Genomic DNA, 16689 nt, shown 5'->3' on the forward strand with positions numbered 1-16689 from the left:
CAGCAGAGCAGAGATGTCTGTGTCATTGTTCAGTTGCAGAAGTCTGCAGGAGTGCGAAATTTTATACATGCTCATAAATGTGGTATAAAGCTAAGCAGAAACAGCGAGTAAATGTTTGGTTGTAGGGCCTCATTTCTTGGCCTGGTCTTGTGGATAATCATTCAGCTCGTATCACTCGATCTGCTCAGGAGTCAGACGCGCCACAGCCACCATGCTCTCCTCCAATCAGCATACAATCAGAAATTCATGCCAGGAAGTGCCCGACACATGTTCATCAAAGCTTCCTGGTAGATAAATCAGATTCATATGTGTAATTAATTAAGAGTAACATGTAAAGGATCAGAAAGTAGGCAAAAGTTCAAGGAAGGAGATCCAGGTTTTCCACAGAGAACTGAGTGAACCCAACAGTCTTTCTGACAGAATCAGGGTGCAGCTTATTCCAGAAAACATCATCTGATTCTGTAGTCGGGGTGGGATTTGTGCTGCCTGCCGGCCACATTGTTAGTCTTTTACTTCCAGAAAATTCCACAACTGAAACACAGTCTGAGGACAAGGAAGATCCATCACCTCCAGAGGTCAAAGGTGAAAATCCAGCTCAAATGTCCACCATAGGAGCCACATCCACACTGTTCACAGTCACAACCAACAGGGCTCTGCCAGACCCTCTGGTTCTGGGATCTCCGGGCCCCATCAGCAGCGGCCGGGTCCATGCAGCCACATCTGCATATCAGGTTCTGCTCCAGGACTTAGATCGGTCACAGAAGGGAGGTGGAATGATGCTGTAGGTTGTAGGGACCGTTTCTGCTCCAGTCTCCTGACTGACCACGCGTGTCACCCAGAACTCTGCAGTGACCCGGATCAAGAACTCACTCTCCCCCAGCCCCTCCTCTGAATCCCCTCAGGCAGGATAGACAATTTTAGGACCCTGTGGACCAAGCTGCATGCTGACAAGGGTTTAGAAGGGAACGCTGCAATGTGTCCAACACCATACAGCAGACGAGCTTTTGAGACTGAACCATTTGGTCATGTGGTGTATTTTCTTCTCCAGTAAGGGGAAAATAAAGATCATAGCCTCATAATTATAATAGTTTTCTTCTGAATCCTGAGGCAAACATATTATGTGGACCATGTTCTGTGCTGTGAACATCATGTAACTTGAACATTACATTGTAATTGTGTGTGAGACTATATTATCAGTGGATTCATAACTCAGTTCTCTCCTGGGAAAGCTGAACATGATCTTGCTAAGAAGATACACTTGTTCTGAGAACTTCTCTTCTCGCCGTTAGCTCACATTTAGCTAAAGTGAATTTATTGCAAGGGAAATTTACTCTAGCAAAGTTACGTTGGTTCACCATTCCTATTTTAAGGTCAAGAATTTTCTTTTTTTCCTAACATTATGCTTATTTTCAGCATCCTTCAGCTGCATTATTTATTTCCAGTTTATCTAGATTTATTTAGACATGCTAGGCATAAATTAATAATAGCAGTAGTAAAGGAATAAAAATCACCTTATGAATGTCTGAAAGGGAACAGACAGAAACCTAAGCTTATTGCCTACACAATGTATAGTAATTTAACATAGTAAGTTCCTAATACTATAAATCACATCTCTCACATTTCTGATTTTTCATTCTTAATATGTTGTTGCTCTTTAAAATGTTCTCAGGTGATAATAAAGAATTGCTTTTCCTTAGGAAAAGGTTTCCACATTCATACAGGGAGTGGCTTTTATGCTCTTATAAAAGCTTTAGGAAGAAAAGCACAAGCAGCTATTTTACACAGGATTTATATGTTTGTTTCTGCCTAACATGCTATGACATCATCTCCTTCAGTGAGCAGAAGGCCTTTAATGAACACACTCTTTTCCTCACTTCCTTCTCTCATACATTTTTTGTTGTTTGTTTTTTTTCTTTTTTTTTTTTCTTACTGCAGTAAAGTAGATTTTACACAAACAATTCACTTCAACAGTTGGATGAATGCATGTGAATGGGTCGTGCCCCCACGTTTGTCTACCCCCACACAAGCTTCTAGGCTCTCCTGCGAGAGTCCGGTGTGGCTTCACAAGACGTGGTTTTAATTCTCCACACAATCAGTCCAATCAAGTTTAACACAGGAAATTTTACACAACCACCCCAGTTTCCCCTCACATGAAGACAGAGATTTCAACTTCTTAATGGTGCTGTACATCAACCTCCTACTGCAAAGGAACTAGTTCTGTTTGCAGCGGATGTACACAGAGGGTCAATCCCACACCTTTGTAGAATTATCAGGCAAAATTCTCAATGTCTCCAGAAACCAGCCCACACAGTTTCTTCTCTGTTCCTCCTCACTCAAGATGGCTATCCTCCCAATTTTCTAACTCAAGGTTGGCCTGGTCTTGCTTCTCGAGCTCACAGGACTTACTGACTAATTTACTGGTCTCGGTCTTGTAACTCACAAGATTTACTGGTCTGGTCTTGCTACGTCTAGCTCACAGCACTTACGACTTGGTCTTGTTACTCACGATTTTTAACTTAAACTTTAACTTAAACTTAACTTAAACTCACAGGATTTTATTTATGACGTCAACCTGATCTCGTCTTAAGTTATTCTCTTATCCCTTGAGTTATTCTTTCGATGAGGAGGTGAGGAGGAGAATCCCTGTCACAATGAGAATAATGAAGACAATTGACCACAAAACAGAAAAATATTGTGATTATTAATTAAGATATTGATTATTAATTTGTGATAAATTTCTAGTAATGTTTGACTCCAGTTTGAGTCTGAAAATTAATGTAAATTTAGAATAACACTTCTCACCATTGTCTTTTCACACTGGTTCAGAAGGAGTCCTGGCGTAGTCGACCACGGGTGGGAGAAAGACGTCCTGTCCTCTGAAATTCTCTAATTGAGGTTCTTAGGATGAATCTGTGGATTCAGGTGGCCAACCCGTCTATCACCAACCTGGGCGGACTGACGCAGGATCCCGGACGAGCCCCCAAAAACTGTGGTGGAAAATACTCTGGTCTTGAGAAGTTGTAATACATCTAAGAGTCAACTGTCTTCTTACAATGAACATTTTATTATAAACTAATACAAGCACACGCTGGAGCTTGGAGAGAGAACTCTCTCTGCAGATGCTGAAGTAACACCCAATTATAAACCATGCTTAACTCCTCCTAGTTGCTGAGCACACCATATGAAACAATCATTATCTCTTATTTAAGACTAAACTGAGCTCACTAAGCATCAATCACTCACTATATTACTTTATTACCTTTAACCTCTAACCTTTAGACAACTGGTCAACCAAGCAGTTGACAAAAACCGATGCCCTGCAGGAAACTCTTCCTGTCTCAGACTTTGTCTGCACATTCCAGACAAGGATCATATGACTTAAAGAAAGCTTTGTGCATAGACACAAAACACAGCAGGATCACAGCAAATCAATGCATATATGTCTAATACTTAATACAAACCAAACTCATAACAATTTTCCCCAACAAGACAAAAGTTTTTATAAGACTGAAACATGTTGCTAACTTGCAAAAAACTGTATGGTAATCTAATTATTCAGTAGCATCTAACTAGAAGTTGTGCAGACAGCTTGGTTTTGATGTGACATTAAATCTGCAGATGTCTGTGCAGGCGTGAGACGACTGATAACCTACAGGGTTGTGTAACCGTGTTCCTTGTGTTGTGAGAGCAGATTACCTTCTACTGAGTCACCACTGCTGGAGAAGGTGCTTCTCTCAGCAGTTGTACAGGAATTTGACCGATCAGCACCCAGTTTATTTCTGTTATCACTTCATGCTGTCGTCTACTCGCTCCCTAAAAGGACATTTTTCTCCCAGCTTTTAAGGATCAGTGTAATTTTGCCAAAAGGGCTGAGATGCTCTTAGTTTTGCCCAGCCAACAGGATGCTGCTGTTTCTCCTGAAGCAGCCATAGTCAACATGGACTTTCCAGTCCTGTGGGAATAACTCATTCAAGCTGTTGTCTCTGGTGTGTGTGAGAGAAAGCGGAATGTCAAAGATATAATTTGCTACGTCTTTATTCATATTTGCTCTGGAACAGTCTGCATATTGACTTACTGTGTGGGCAGTTATCACATTTCCACAAACACTCATGTATATGCAGTGCTGACTGCCAGGATATGGTGTTGTATTGACTTGTGGTTGTGTCTGTGTGTGTTTGAGGGTACATTTTCCTGTGATGTGATTGTCTGAGCTTCTAGTAAGGGCAACGCAGCTTCATCTCTTTTTTAATTTGCATTTCAAAGCCTGCAGAGCTTTCAGGCTTGTCCAAGGAAAAATGACACCTTCCCAGCCACCTGTTCCATTAGTCCAATCCACGGCATGAAATGAAGATCTAACCATCACACACTCTTCAGAACTACGATGGAGGTTTGAAGAGATGTTATTAGCTGGCAAGCCAGTCATTTCATCCACTTCTTACTCATTTTGAATGTCTAATTAAATGGGGTAGGCGTTCGTGCAGAGTAGTAGAGGTGTGGGGGCTTTAAATGGTCAGTTTTGTACTATTAATAGTAGAAAACTACTTTTTTGTGTATTCTATGACGGAAGTATGTAAAAAGTAACCCGTGGGATTTTTGGGAACTTGTTAAAAGACTTTTGATATAGCAGTAAGGCAGAGACTGATGCAACAACCTGGAAAAACACACACATACACTGTCTGGTCCGCCTGATCTCAGAATTATCCTGATAATCCAAACTGTTTGCCTCATAGTCTGAAGAGAATAGAGATTGCATTTAGCAAAGTGAAGTAATACCAACCATAAATTGTCTATACATTTGGGTTGCTGTGTGTGGGATTCTCCTAAAACGTCATAAAATACAGGTTGTGTGTTCGTAAAACCACAACAAAGTGTGGTGTTTGGCTTCGCGTGTGGAAAAGTCCTGAGCTGGAGATAATGGGTGTTAAGAGACGCTTTACAGCTCAGACAGTTTTCATCTGCTTAAATGTACAGTTGCTTCAGTTTGTCCCGTCAGGATGTTCGGCCCAGTAGATTTGTTTATAAAAGCAAGTTATTGTCTGAACTTGGGGGGTGTCTGTTTTTACCATCATGAGCTCTGAATGTAAGAACTACACATGGATGATGGCAGTGCACAATATCAACACAATAGAAACAGAACATGAAAACACCAGTAGTATGAGAATTTAAAGCAAAATAACTGCGAATTGTTGAGGAAACTTTATATTTGATGCATGATGCTAGAAATTTTACATTAAAGTCTTTATCTAATGTCTGTTTTATTGACGTATAGGAAGAAAGTAAATAATTTCACTTAAAATTTAGTTATTTTAATCCACTTATATCCAATTCAAAACTATTTAGTGCAACAAAATCCACAAGAACATTTATTATGATACCAATAGTTAAATAGCGATGTCTGTGTGTCTGCAGTATAAAAGAGTTTAGTGGATTATTTTCTTATTATTTAGGCTTAGTCGGCTGATGGGTTTATTCATACAGAATTGCACTTGCATTAAAATAAACACATTTTAATAAAAAAAAAAAAAAATAGTGCTGCACAGTAGTTGGAAAATATTTGAAATGTAATAACCTTTTGGAATATTTAAGATATTTTCACTTAATATATAAAGAAACACTGAAATATATTGTGTTTTTTCAGCTGCATTCCACTTACGCACCTCTAACTTTTTAAAGTTTGTTACATCCGCCACGAGAAGCGAGAACTGTGTTCTTTCTCTCAAGGTTGCGAGAACAAGAAAAAAATTCATTTTCATCTGGTCCAGTCATACTCCATGAGATGTTTCGTCTGTAGCTGGGAGGGGTCGGAGCGGTTTGTGCACGCGGCTGCGTCCGTGTGTTTTAATACCACATGTAAAAATATTTGTTCTTTTTTTTTTTTAACCACCTCGATCAGCTGTTGTATTAAAACAATCCGTTTTACCTGCAACAGCAAACATGCGAAAAGCGGCAAATTTCTGCTTCATGCATTTTCATGTTAACCACGCCCACCTCAAATGTCCAACCAATCGCACGATACTTCTCAGAACCCCACAAGAGAAAAAGTTCTGCCAGCTTTATATGTCGAGAACTGTCTTCAAACACGAGAACAAAATGACCTAATTTTCTTTTCTGGGCCTCGAGAACAAGAACAAAGTTCTCGCTTCTCGTGGAGAATGTAACAAGCTTTTGGATAACATGGTGAAACTGCCTCTCAAGTCTCATTTATACGCTGTGTTAAATGTGCATATGGATGGAGCCTTCTGTGCATCTTTTGCATCCTCTACAGTCCATTTTCTGGCAGCTTGTGGATGGTTTTATAGATGGACTAAGTGGAGTAGTTCCACCAGAAAGCTTGGAGGTGGTGTTGCGCAGTATAGCTTACATGTGAGTTACAGAAAGAGCAAAGAATAAGAAAAAGCCACGTTGTAATTATATGCTGCACATATCACCGCACCGTCTACTGAGCTCCCTCTTTTTGTCTCTTTCTGATCACGTGCACTATCATGATCTCCTTCACATCATTATGTTTGCTAGTGTCGTAAACTAACGTCAGAACTCAGGAGTGAGCTCAGCACGGCCCTTTAATGAATATTTTGCCCAGCAACCATGCTAACGTGAAGGAAGCATGTAGGCAGTGATGTTTGCTAATGTTTGTACCCACCTATGTAAGTAAATAGCATTAAATGAGCAGCTCACTTTAATTAATAAACTTGCTAGCCTTATTTCAAGTCAAAAGTTTGTCACAATATTGCTGTTATGTGTACGGCATGGTTACAGTGCATGTGGAAATTGCAGATAGATCACTTTTTTAAAAATGATGCAGGTCTAAACTTTATTAATGATGTCATGTTTTAAGGCGTTTAGAGCAGGCCTGCCCTAAGTCGGTCCACGAGGGCCGCTGTCCTGCAGGTTTTCTATGTATCCCTGTTCCAACACACCTTGCTTCCAATAACTGAACCTAATGGCCAATAAATTTCTGCATAATGACTGATTAGTTTGAGTCAAGTGTATTGGAACCGGGATACATGGAAAACCTGCAGGAATGTGGCCCTTGAGGACTGGAGCTGGGCATCCCTGGTTTAGAGGGTTGCATGTTGAGGAAACCTCAGTAAGCGGGGGAATAATAGTCACACTGCTAAGGCATAAAATGCCGTTTAATCTTTGTGAGCTAAACTTAGAACTAGATCTTGTGAATTATGAATCTGCAACACAGTCTGCAGCAACAGGAAAAGCACTGAAGCGGAGCCTCAAGGCTAAAGAAAGACAGGAGTCGGCAGAGACATGCCGTCTCTGGGTAGCTTTTGATGTGAAGACAGAGCTAAAGGGAGACGGTGGGACCATTTGTGTTGTCTCTCTGATCCTAAAGAGGGAGGAACAGCTTGGTTTGCCAAAAAAGACTGTAAGGATTCCTGCAGAAGCAACCAGACATGTGCTTAATTTTTCTCAGTCTGAGAAATTTGCCTGATTGAACAGGTGGCTGCTGTAATATATTCTTTTCCTCTTCCTCAATTATTCAGCTCTGTATGCAGAAGCTGCATCTCACCAGTATCTGTATCCATGTTTTGTCAGTAAATAGTATGTTTCTGTCTCTGCCTGTTCACCAATCTAGTATTTAATAAAATATATATATATATATATATATATATATATATATATATATATATATATATATATATATATATATATATATATATATATATATATATACATATATATAAATATATATATATAAGTATAGGATGATGAAGACCTTTAAAATGTGTGGTCAGGAACTTGAATGTGTTCATGTGGGTTCATGTCAGACAGCTCACTTAAGGGGTTGTGAATGCCTGTGCAAAATGTCATGGCGATCCTTCAAATAAAACATGTTTTTAGTTGTGAACAGAAAAACAATCAGACTGACTTACTGGGTAAAAAAGCCACGGTTGGTATGAAGGACAAGAAAAGAGAGAAAACCTGATATTAGCATTGCAGAAACAGCTCATATTTTTCCTGTACATGAATTAGTTGATCAGTAAATAGCCAGCATTGGTTGAACAGTTAATACCGTATTCACAGATTTCTCCAGCTTGTTTTCTTACATGCATTTGCTTTCCAAGTCTCCAAAAAGCCCTGTCTTTTAGGCCAGCTGCAGTGAGGAAGCTTTTTATTCAGCGTGCCTCCCTCCAGTTGCCATTGATTGTACTGAATTACTTGGCAAAGTAATAGAGCTGTGGTTTCCAGCTGCCTCCTCCCTCCATACATTCACTATATTATGCAGACTGTATAATATGCTCTAGAGGACGGGGCAGTTGCCCTCGTCTGTGCACTACGCTGCTCACTAAATCAAAGTAACAGTGATGGGAATATGTTGTGGAAATAAGTTGTGCGATGCCGTGATTCTTGAGTTTCTTGGTACAAATACTGTCAGAAAAATAATCGCAATTATTATGCGTTCGTTTAATTCACAACACTATAAATGTGTAAAAATGACATTATCACTCCTTTTCAGTCTTTAAATTTGATTAATTTCTCAATTTACTTTGTATTTTAATGCCAACTTAACAAAATAATATAGAAACAAAATAAAGTAATTGCCAGTTTGATCACAGTACGATTTATTAATATTATTAGATAGCGATTCATTGTTTCCTGATATCTCATTTTCAGTCACGATCTGATTTGTTTTTCAGTTTTGTATCAATTCTGGATTGATCAGAAATGATAAAACAGGTAACTGAAGACAGTCATTTCTTTTCATATCAAAATAACAAAAAGCAACCAGAGTAATATTTAAAATTTTTATTCCTCAGCTCAATTATTTCCAAAAATGTATTTATTTTTTTAAATGCTGGTGACAGACTAGTAATAAATGAAAAATGATGTGACTCAAAATACAGTGATTTTCACAATAAAATTGTGTTTGACAAATGATTATTGTATTGATTTAAAGATGTTTGCATGGCGTTATTGGCTTATTGACCATGTGATCAATATATCGATTAGGGGTTGGAAAACTGAAAAAAATCAAATATCAAGATTTTTGCTTCACAATTTTAAAATTGATTTTTTTTTTTTTTGTTGTTAAAAAAATCAATTTTTTTTAAATAAGTCAAAAAAATACATTATAGCATTTAAAAAATTTTTTTTTAAATTTTTAATTGGTTTTATTGATCTTTTTACTTGACTTCTTGGGCATTACAGCAGCAGAATGATGGTTGGGCTACTGTGTTGTTTTTCCCAACGGAAATAAAAAAAATGACGAGCAAAAAAAGTTTTGTCCATATTTTTTGTTTTTACTCCACAAAACGTATTGCTAAACTCCTCAAAGGCAATCAAAATAATATGACTTAATATATTTGTTTGGAGGGAAAATCTCTTCCTCTTCCATTCTGTCCCACTGAAACACGCCTCCACTGCAACTCATATGTAACAAAACCAAATCAACACAACCAGCAACACAGACGACTACATGCTGACCATGTGTAACTTTGTTTAAATGTGCAATTTGCTGTTAATATGGTGCGGACATAATCTGTTATGGAAAATGACAATAATGAGAAATATTTATCATTAAACTGAAACTTTATTCGTTTATGAAATACAATAACCATAACAGCCCTGGCCATGGCTCTGTGCAGGATTAATGATGCAAGTTATGAGCTGTTTTTATAAATTAAGCCTGCTTGAGGAAGCCTGAGCTGAAAGTGTTTTTTTTTAAAAAACCCCAAAAAACTATATATTTAAAACTATATAATAACAATATTTTTACATTTTTTGCTCAAATGTCAAATTCACAAGAAAAAAAACTAACGCTTTCATAATTGATAGATCATCTTTTATCATATTTTAGAGTTAGTGAAGTCACATTTTAAAGGAGGCAATCCAACACCTCATGTTCCCTGTTGGACCAGAGTGGATCTCCTACAACTCCCAGTTAGTTAGAAGAAACCAAAGTAGTCCTTTAAGCATATTTTGAGCGGGGTTCAACCAAAGTTCCTTCTCAAATCTGTAAGTAGCTTGCACACTGATTGTGTGATTCTCTAAGTCTGTGTGTTTACATGCAAAAGCACTTAGGATAAGCAGGAAGGATATTGTTCTGCCGGGGTGCCGTGACTGCACAGAACATTTAAAGCTTTAAAAAGCTTCATGTTAGCAGGTTGATGATTTCTTTAATTCTAAGTGTTGATATCCAACTAACTGATCGAGGAGAAAAGGTTAGTGTCTAGGAACAACTTAGCTGAAAACACAGATGTCAACGGCAGACTCTGAGTAGCTCGATCGCTTGTATGTGTGCAGAAACATTCATATGTGCCCGTCCATGTTAAAAAAGCTGTAATGTCAACATTGTTTACTTGTAGTAAGTAAACATACGATAATACAAAAGATCTTAACAGACACATGATGATACGAGTACCATAAATGACCTGTTTAGTTCTTTTTACCATGATGAGAACAACTTTGGTCTACTGGGGTGGTCATGGAAAAATACACAGCCTGCAGGTCGCGAAGATCAAGAGATCAAGCGGGGAAAAACCTGTTGAAACAGATTTAGGATTTGTTTGGCATCTCTTTCTCTAAGCAGCAGCAGAATGCTCACCAGTGGAGTGATCCAGGTCCAGCAGACCATAAATGAGCATATTCTGACAGAGGTAGTTCTTCCAGTCTGTATGCACCTCTAACATCCTCACAGCGTTGTCAGTGATGGTGTTACACCCCTGCAGCTTTGATCACCTTGCAAAACACTGTCATGTGAGCTGCCTCTGCTTTACTTCACAGTCTCATTCATTTTTCTGCTCTTCTGAAATTGACAGCCTCGTGGATTTCTGCTTTCTGTCGTTTGGTTCAGGCGAACTTTGATGCAGTAATGAAAAGCTGCTTTGTTATGGTTTGAAAAATGAAGCCCAGATCAATAGCACCATTACTTAGGGCTTGCTACTAATACAGGCTGCCTCTTACTCAGCTCATATGCACAGAGTCCAGCTATTGATCCCCATCTGCATCTGACAGCAAGACAACATTATTTCTGCTACAATTTATGTAAAATTCCTGAAGTAAACATGGAGATGATGACAAATGCATGTGAGCTAAGAGGGATTTCCTGGAGAGGGGTTTGTAAAAAACACAATAAATTATTGTTAACTGGATTAATTTAAACCTGATTTGATTAAAGCAGGAATGAAGTAGAGAAAATAGAGCTATGTTTAATCATTTCAGAGTTTTAGAGCATTAATCCATCAAAACATCCAGCTGACATTTATTCACAGTTAGCAATTCTCTGCTCTTTTCGCGCCAAACAAAAAGACAATCATCAAGCACAATCAAGCAAATGTAATGAAGTAGTATTCACACTGACATGAAATATCTCTGGGGAGCCCAGATTTTCTCTTTTGGTCGTGAAGTAGGGGAATTGTGTCATTAATGCGTTGGTCTTTTCATCACTTCCTTTATGTCCATTTTCACTGTTTAGGAAGTAACCCCAAAGCAATCAGCGTGTCCAGACTTTCTGTCGCTACTCATTTAAGTCCAGGTTATTCTTACTGGACTTGACATCATCACAGTGAAAACACACTGGGGGTTTTTTTTTATCTTCGCTCATTGCTTGAGTTCATCAGCATCAGCTATCTTTGCTTAAGTTGCTTCATTACCTCGCTCTTCCCACAACGTCTGCACTCCCTTCAGTCCTTCTTCTTTTTTAGTTTTCTGCTGCAGACAACTGGAATCATTTGCAGCAGAAACTAAGTTCACAAAGTTTCAGACTATCTTTATCTTTTATCTTTTAGAAATGTGGTAATTGAAGCATTATGTGATTGTTGCACTTGCATTTAGCTATAGCTAGACGTACTATTTTTCTGTTTTAAATTGGTATGAATTCATTGTTTTTATGTCATTGTGTTTACTTTTTACTATTTTATCATGCTGCCTTGTGCCAGGTCGTCATTTTCAATGAGAAATTGTTCTCAATTGACTTATTTTCTTAAATAATGGTGTACATTTTCATAATGTCTGCCCCATGATTAACTTTTCAAACACACATAAAAAAAGACAAAATCAGCTGACCAATTGGAGCAGAATGGGAAACAAAAGCTAAACTGAGACTTAGAGCAGCATTTAACGCAACTCAACTCACTTTTCAGCATCTTTCTAAAACATGTCCTTTAAAAAATCAGTCAGAATTGTATCAGCGCCTCTTTAGTCCCATTACTTCCACCATGTAGTGAACAGATAGATAACAAGAGGGATGTAGGAATATGTTGTACAAAAATGTAGGTGTTCTTGAAACATCCGATCATGTATATTTATTCTAATTTACCTTCATGATGAAATGATTTATCTGTAATAAGGCTGTGAACTGCTTTTGTCTCGATTCGATTCAATTCAGATTTTTTGGGTGCCGGTTTGATTTTAATTGTGATTCTCACAATTATTGGATATTGCTTATTTTTGTAGATTAAAAACAAAACAAAAAAAAAAAGTAAAAAAACCAAAACCTTTTCTCGCCATTTTTCTTGATTTCAATGAGAAAACAACACATTAGCTAGACCTGCTATAATGCCCAAGAAGACAAGCAAAATGACCAATAAAAACAATAAAATTGACAAAGGATGTATAATGTATTATTTTTATTTATTTGGGAAAAAAAGTTGGTTTTTTTAATCCAAAAAATTGATTTTAAAATTGTGATTTTATGTCCCGATATTTGATTTTTGATTAGATTTCCCCTCTCTTAATCTGTAAATTAGCATACTATACTGTAGGTGTCAGATATTTGTTTTTCCATCTGCCGGGTTAGAGCTGCTTCTTTCTTCAAGCAGCACGATGCTCGTCGTGAGCCAACATCCTACACACTGGTGCTTTCACAGCACTTGCTTTAACAAAAGTAGATTTTGGAAGTAGCTGTGCTACTCGAATACTATAACACTTTTTAGTCCACTTATCAGACGAACAATGCACATATTAGAAGCTGCAACATACAAGTAGTTACTGGTTCCTAAATGGTTACACGCTCCTAAGAAGAGCACTTAACTTGCAATGGTTTGTTACTTGTATTATATTACATCATAACCCAACTTACTAAAACATTTAAGTGTGTTTTTTTTACATTTATGAAATGTCAGTTGCAGAACAGCGTCCATGTCACTTCCATGTGTTGCATCATGAGGCAGCTTTTCATTCTTCCCATACGGGTTTGGTTTGACCAGTGAGCTAATGATTGTAGTGTGCCTGCACGTGTATGTGTAAATTTCCCCATGTCCTGCTGCGTGCGTGGTTGTGCTAATGCCCTATTCAGCAACATCGTGAGGGGACATGTAGAGCACAGCATCTGTCGTTGATGCAAGGCACACGTGCGTTAGTTATAAAAAAAAAAAAAAAAGAACGTTGGCTGACCTCAATTCATGGCACCATGGAAACAAGAGGGAGAAAAACTGTGAGAAAACATACACATCATGACAGGACACTGAAAGCATCACTGTTCAGAATCACCTTTATGTGAAAGGTTTCAATGAGAAAATGCTATAAATGTGGTTTGATAAATGAAATAGAAGAGTTTATTATGTCCTGGGATGGATCTCAGCCACACACATGCAATCAACAATTCAGCCGATCTGTACAACCCTGAAATTTGTAAAGCAAATTTAATGAGTTGAAAAATATGAGTTTAATGAATTGTTTGCTGGCTTGCTTCAAGCCTAAAAACTGGATTTTCTAATCTGATGCATGCATGTCTATTTTTAATGAATGACGTTTAACAGATCTGCTCTGAGCTTTTGCAAAAATGGCTAAGGTTGGTTCTGTATGAAATAGTAAGCTGGCAGACTCACATAATCAGACTGAGTTTAGGCCACACACACGATGATATTCATGCAACACAAACTGAATTTATTTTTGACAGTGATATAAACGTGTCTCGCTTTGCACTGCATAGCCATTACCAGTTAGTAATGGACAACTCCCTCAAGGGTAGCAAAAAAAGCCATAAACGAACACATAGCAGTTCAGCTAGGTAACGGACGCAGCTATTTATTTGGAAGAGTCTATTTATTGTTCCATACCCTGAGGGTGTGTAGCGCCTGCTGCTGCATAATGGTGAAGCAGGATCCATATGTCCTTGTTGTTCTAATCCTGAATCACAAAGATAAACTTGTTTGAAGTTAATGAATAAGTGGAGAGACATGATGACACTAGTCTGTCCGATCACACTTGATGTGATTATAGAAGTCATGAATGATAAGACCATCTCAATGTTATTATAATGTCTTTTCACTGTGGTATGAGAGCATCAATCAAAATGGTTTCAAACTGAATTGTGGTTCCTGCTCCTGTGTCTCATCTTCTCAGAGCTATGGCCCAAAATCCAACTTATTTCCAAAAAACTGTCTGGATTTACTCTTTATTGATAAAGAATGGGAAAACTGATGAATAGTTGGGATGAATACATGGTTTTATTTTCCTTATTGTCTGAAAGCTGTTTATATCACATAGTTTTTGACAGAAAATGTGGATTTTCTTTTATAATAATTTAAGCTTGCATGGTGGAGTTTTGCCATCAGTCTAGCAGAGAGCGCGTGGATGGAGATCCTTGCACACGTACACACTTACAGACATACTTTTTGGCTTTAAGTAGGCACCAACATGCAGAAACATGTACAGGTACTTGAAAAATCCAGGGAAAAGGTGGAAGAACCACACTAAAGCAGACAATAACATACATGTGTACACATGCACAAGTAAATAGTAAGGCATGGTGGAAAAGGGCGTGCATTTATTTTTCTGCATTGCAAACATTCTTTTATCAGAACTTTTTATTTTTATTTTCTCTCTATTCAAATTTTATTCCCCCGATGTTCCAGCTTGCAGGGAGCTCTGTTGGCACGCTTTGGTTTGCTCATCCCAGTGCAAATATGTGCATGACAAAGGGAGGGAGAGATAGGGAGAGCTGGAGGAGGGGTGGCAAACTGGCAGTGCTGCAGCTCAGTCACATGGGCATCCACGAGAGGCTGGCAGACAGGCACTGCGACTGGAGAGACTAGGTATCCGTTCAGCTGCAAACACAGTCAGTCTGCAGAGGATGTGAGTAGCGTTACGGTTAGCGTTAGCATCTCACATTGAATCCCAATGAGCTTGTTTAAGGAGGAGGTCTCAAAGGAGGTCAGACTAAACAACATGTTTGGTCCTCTGCAATGCAGATGGAATTAGTTACTAATAATCATAATAAAAATTTATTTTAACACCAGATATTTAAATGCTTTAAGCGTCCCGCTTAAACATTCTTGTATTGATTATGATTCCAAGCTCACGTACAGCTGCTTCATTCTTTGGCACAATTTGCAAAAATGAAGTTTCTACTTAGCTGCTGAGAAAAATTGCATTTTAGAGCATAAATCAGCTGATCTACCATTTTGTCTTTATTTTTTTTTTAAATTCTCTAATCTGTTATTAAATTGGGCCATAAGTCGCTGTTATATCTAATTTCGCCATTTGTTTCAGCTTTGGTGGAAAAGCGCTGTCAGCATAGAAGCTATTTTAACTTCCTGTTGTTTTTAATATTCAGACACCCATCTGGCTCCCAGCAGTCAGTGTGTAAAGATGAGCACATCAGGGCATCTTTATTTATGTCCAACAGTCAGACTGTGTTGCTGCACTTCCTTTATAAATACCACCATGTGGGCAGCTGAGTGTGATAGTGGAAACAATACAGGCTGCTTAATTCAGTCCCAGTCTGAAGCCCTCTCTCATCTCATCCTGTTTCTTTCCACTCTTTCATTTGCTCATTTTGTGATCTTCTCTTTCCTGCTTTTCTCACCCTCCTCTATGTTATTATACTGAGTGTTATGTGTCTGTAATTATGCATCTATTTCAGGCCCTTCTGGGGAAAACAGACCGCTGATTGCCTTTCCCTCCTGCCTACATCCTGTTATTAAACTTAAGATTATTATGATATAGCAGATGTAAGACGGCATGACTGAACATGCTGTTTGCCTGTTAGTTATGGCAGATGAGGTGTTTGGTTATTTACCTGAGTAATAAGGTAATTGCCTTTTCTTGGTTGAGACACACACAGGTTTTGTCAGTGTGTGTTTGCCCAACCTGATGTGAGACTGATTAGATTTGCTCTTTACCATTAATGGAAATTATTTTTCTCCAGCGCTTTAGCAGGTCTTGTATGAGTGAAGCTAATGTGACAACAACAGTAGCCGGTCCCTGAAATCATTAGGATTAATTCTGTGTGGACTGTAATTGTCGGGCTTAGGCTTCAGAGCAATGCATCAAACGAAAGAGAGGACCAAAACAGAGGACCATCCAGCCGTCAGACAGACTTACATCAGTGTGATTTATACTTTGCTGCCAGTATGGCAAAAAACAAAACGCTGAAAGTCACACGTTTAGGGCTTAAAGAAGGACTAGGTGCCCTTCAAGCTGCTGTTACTCTGTTAGCTGCTTGTGTGTGACACTGTTATTACATAATGTCAGACTGATTCATCGCCCCCTTGGGATTCATCTTTGTCTCGGTGCTCTGATGAGGCTGAGTAATGGAGCATCTTTTCACAGACCAACTAACAGAGCCATCTCTGTCCTTTTTCCATCTTTTAGATGCAGCTGCCAAGAAAGCCTTCATCACAGAGGTGAGCTTCTCTTTTACCTCCTTTACGATCTATCAAATCAAAATCTGCTTCCTCTGCGCTTTAGGATAAATGAAAACGCAATTAAAGTCTCATCTGAAGGTGTTGG

At 38.4% G+C, this 16689-nt stretch overlaps 1 protein-coding gene across 1 annotated transcript in view; it reads left to right on the plus strand.

Annotated features, from left to right (window-relative positions):
- The window catches only part of pip5k1ca (phosphatidylinositol-4-phosphate 5-kinase, type I, gamma a), a gene marked incomplete at its 5' end in the record, with an annotated part of 51591 nt that overhangs the window by 11740 nt on the left and 23162 nt on the right, over window positions 1-16689 (plus strand). Inside the window, one exon of the mRNA XM_079244967.1 lies at window positions 16552-16583. Coding sequence (XP_079101093.1) covers window positions 16552-16583 — 32 coding nt within the window. The remainder of the gene's footprint in view (window positions 1-16551; window positions 16584-16689) is intronic.

The sequence above is a fragment of the Telmatherina bonti genome (assembly GCF_933228915.1).
Source record: "Telmatherina bonti genome assembly, chromosome: 8".
In the NCBI taxonomy this organism is placed as follows: Eukaryota; Metazoa; Chordata; class Actinopteri; order Atheriniformes; family Telmatherinidae; genus Telmatherina; species Telmatherina bonti.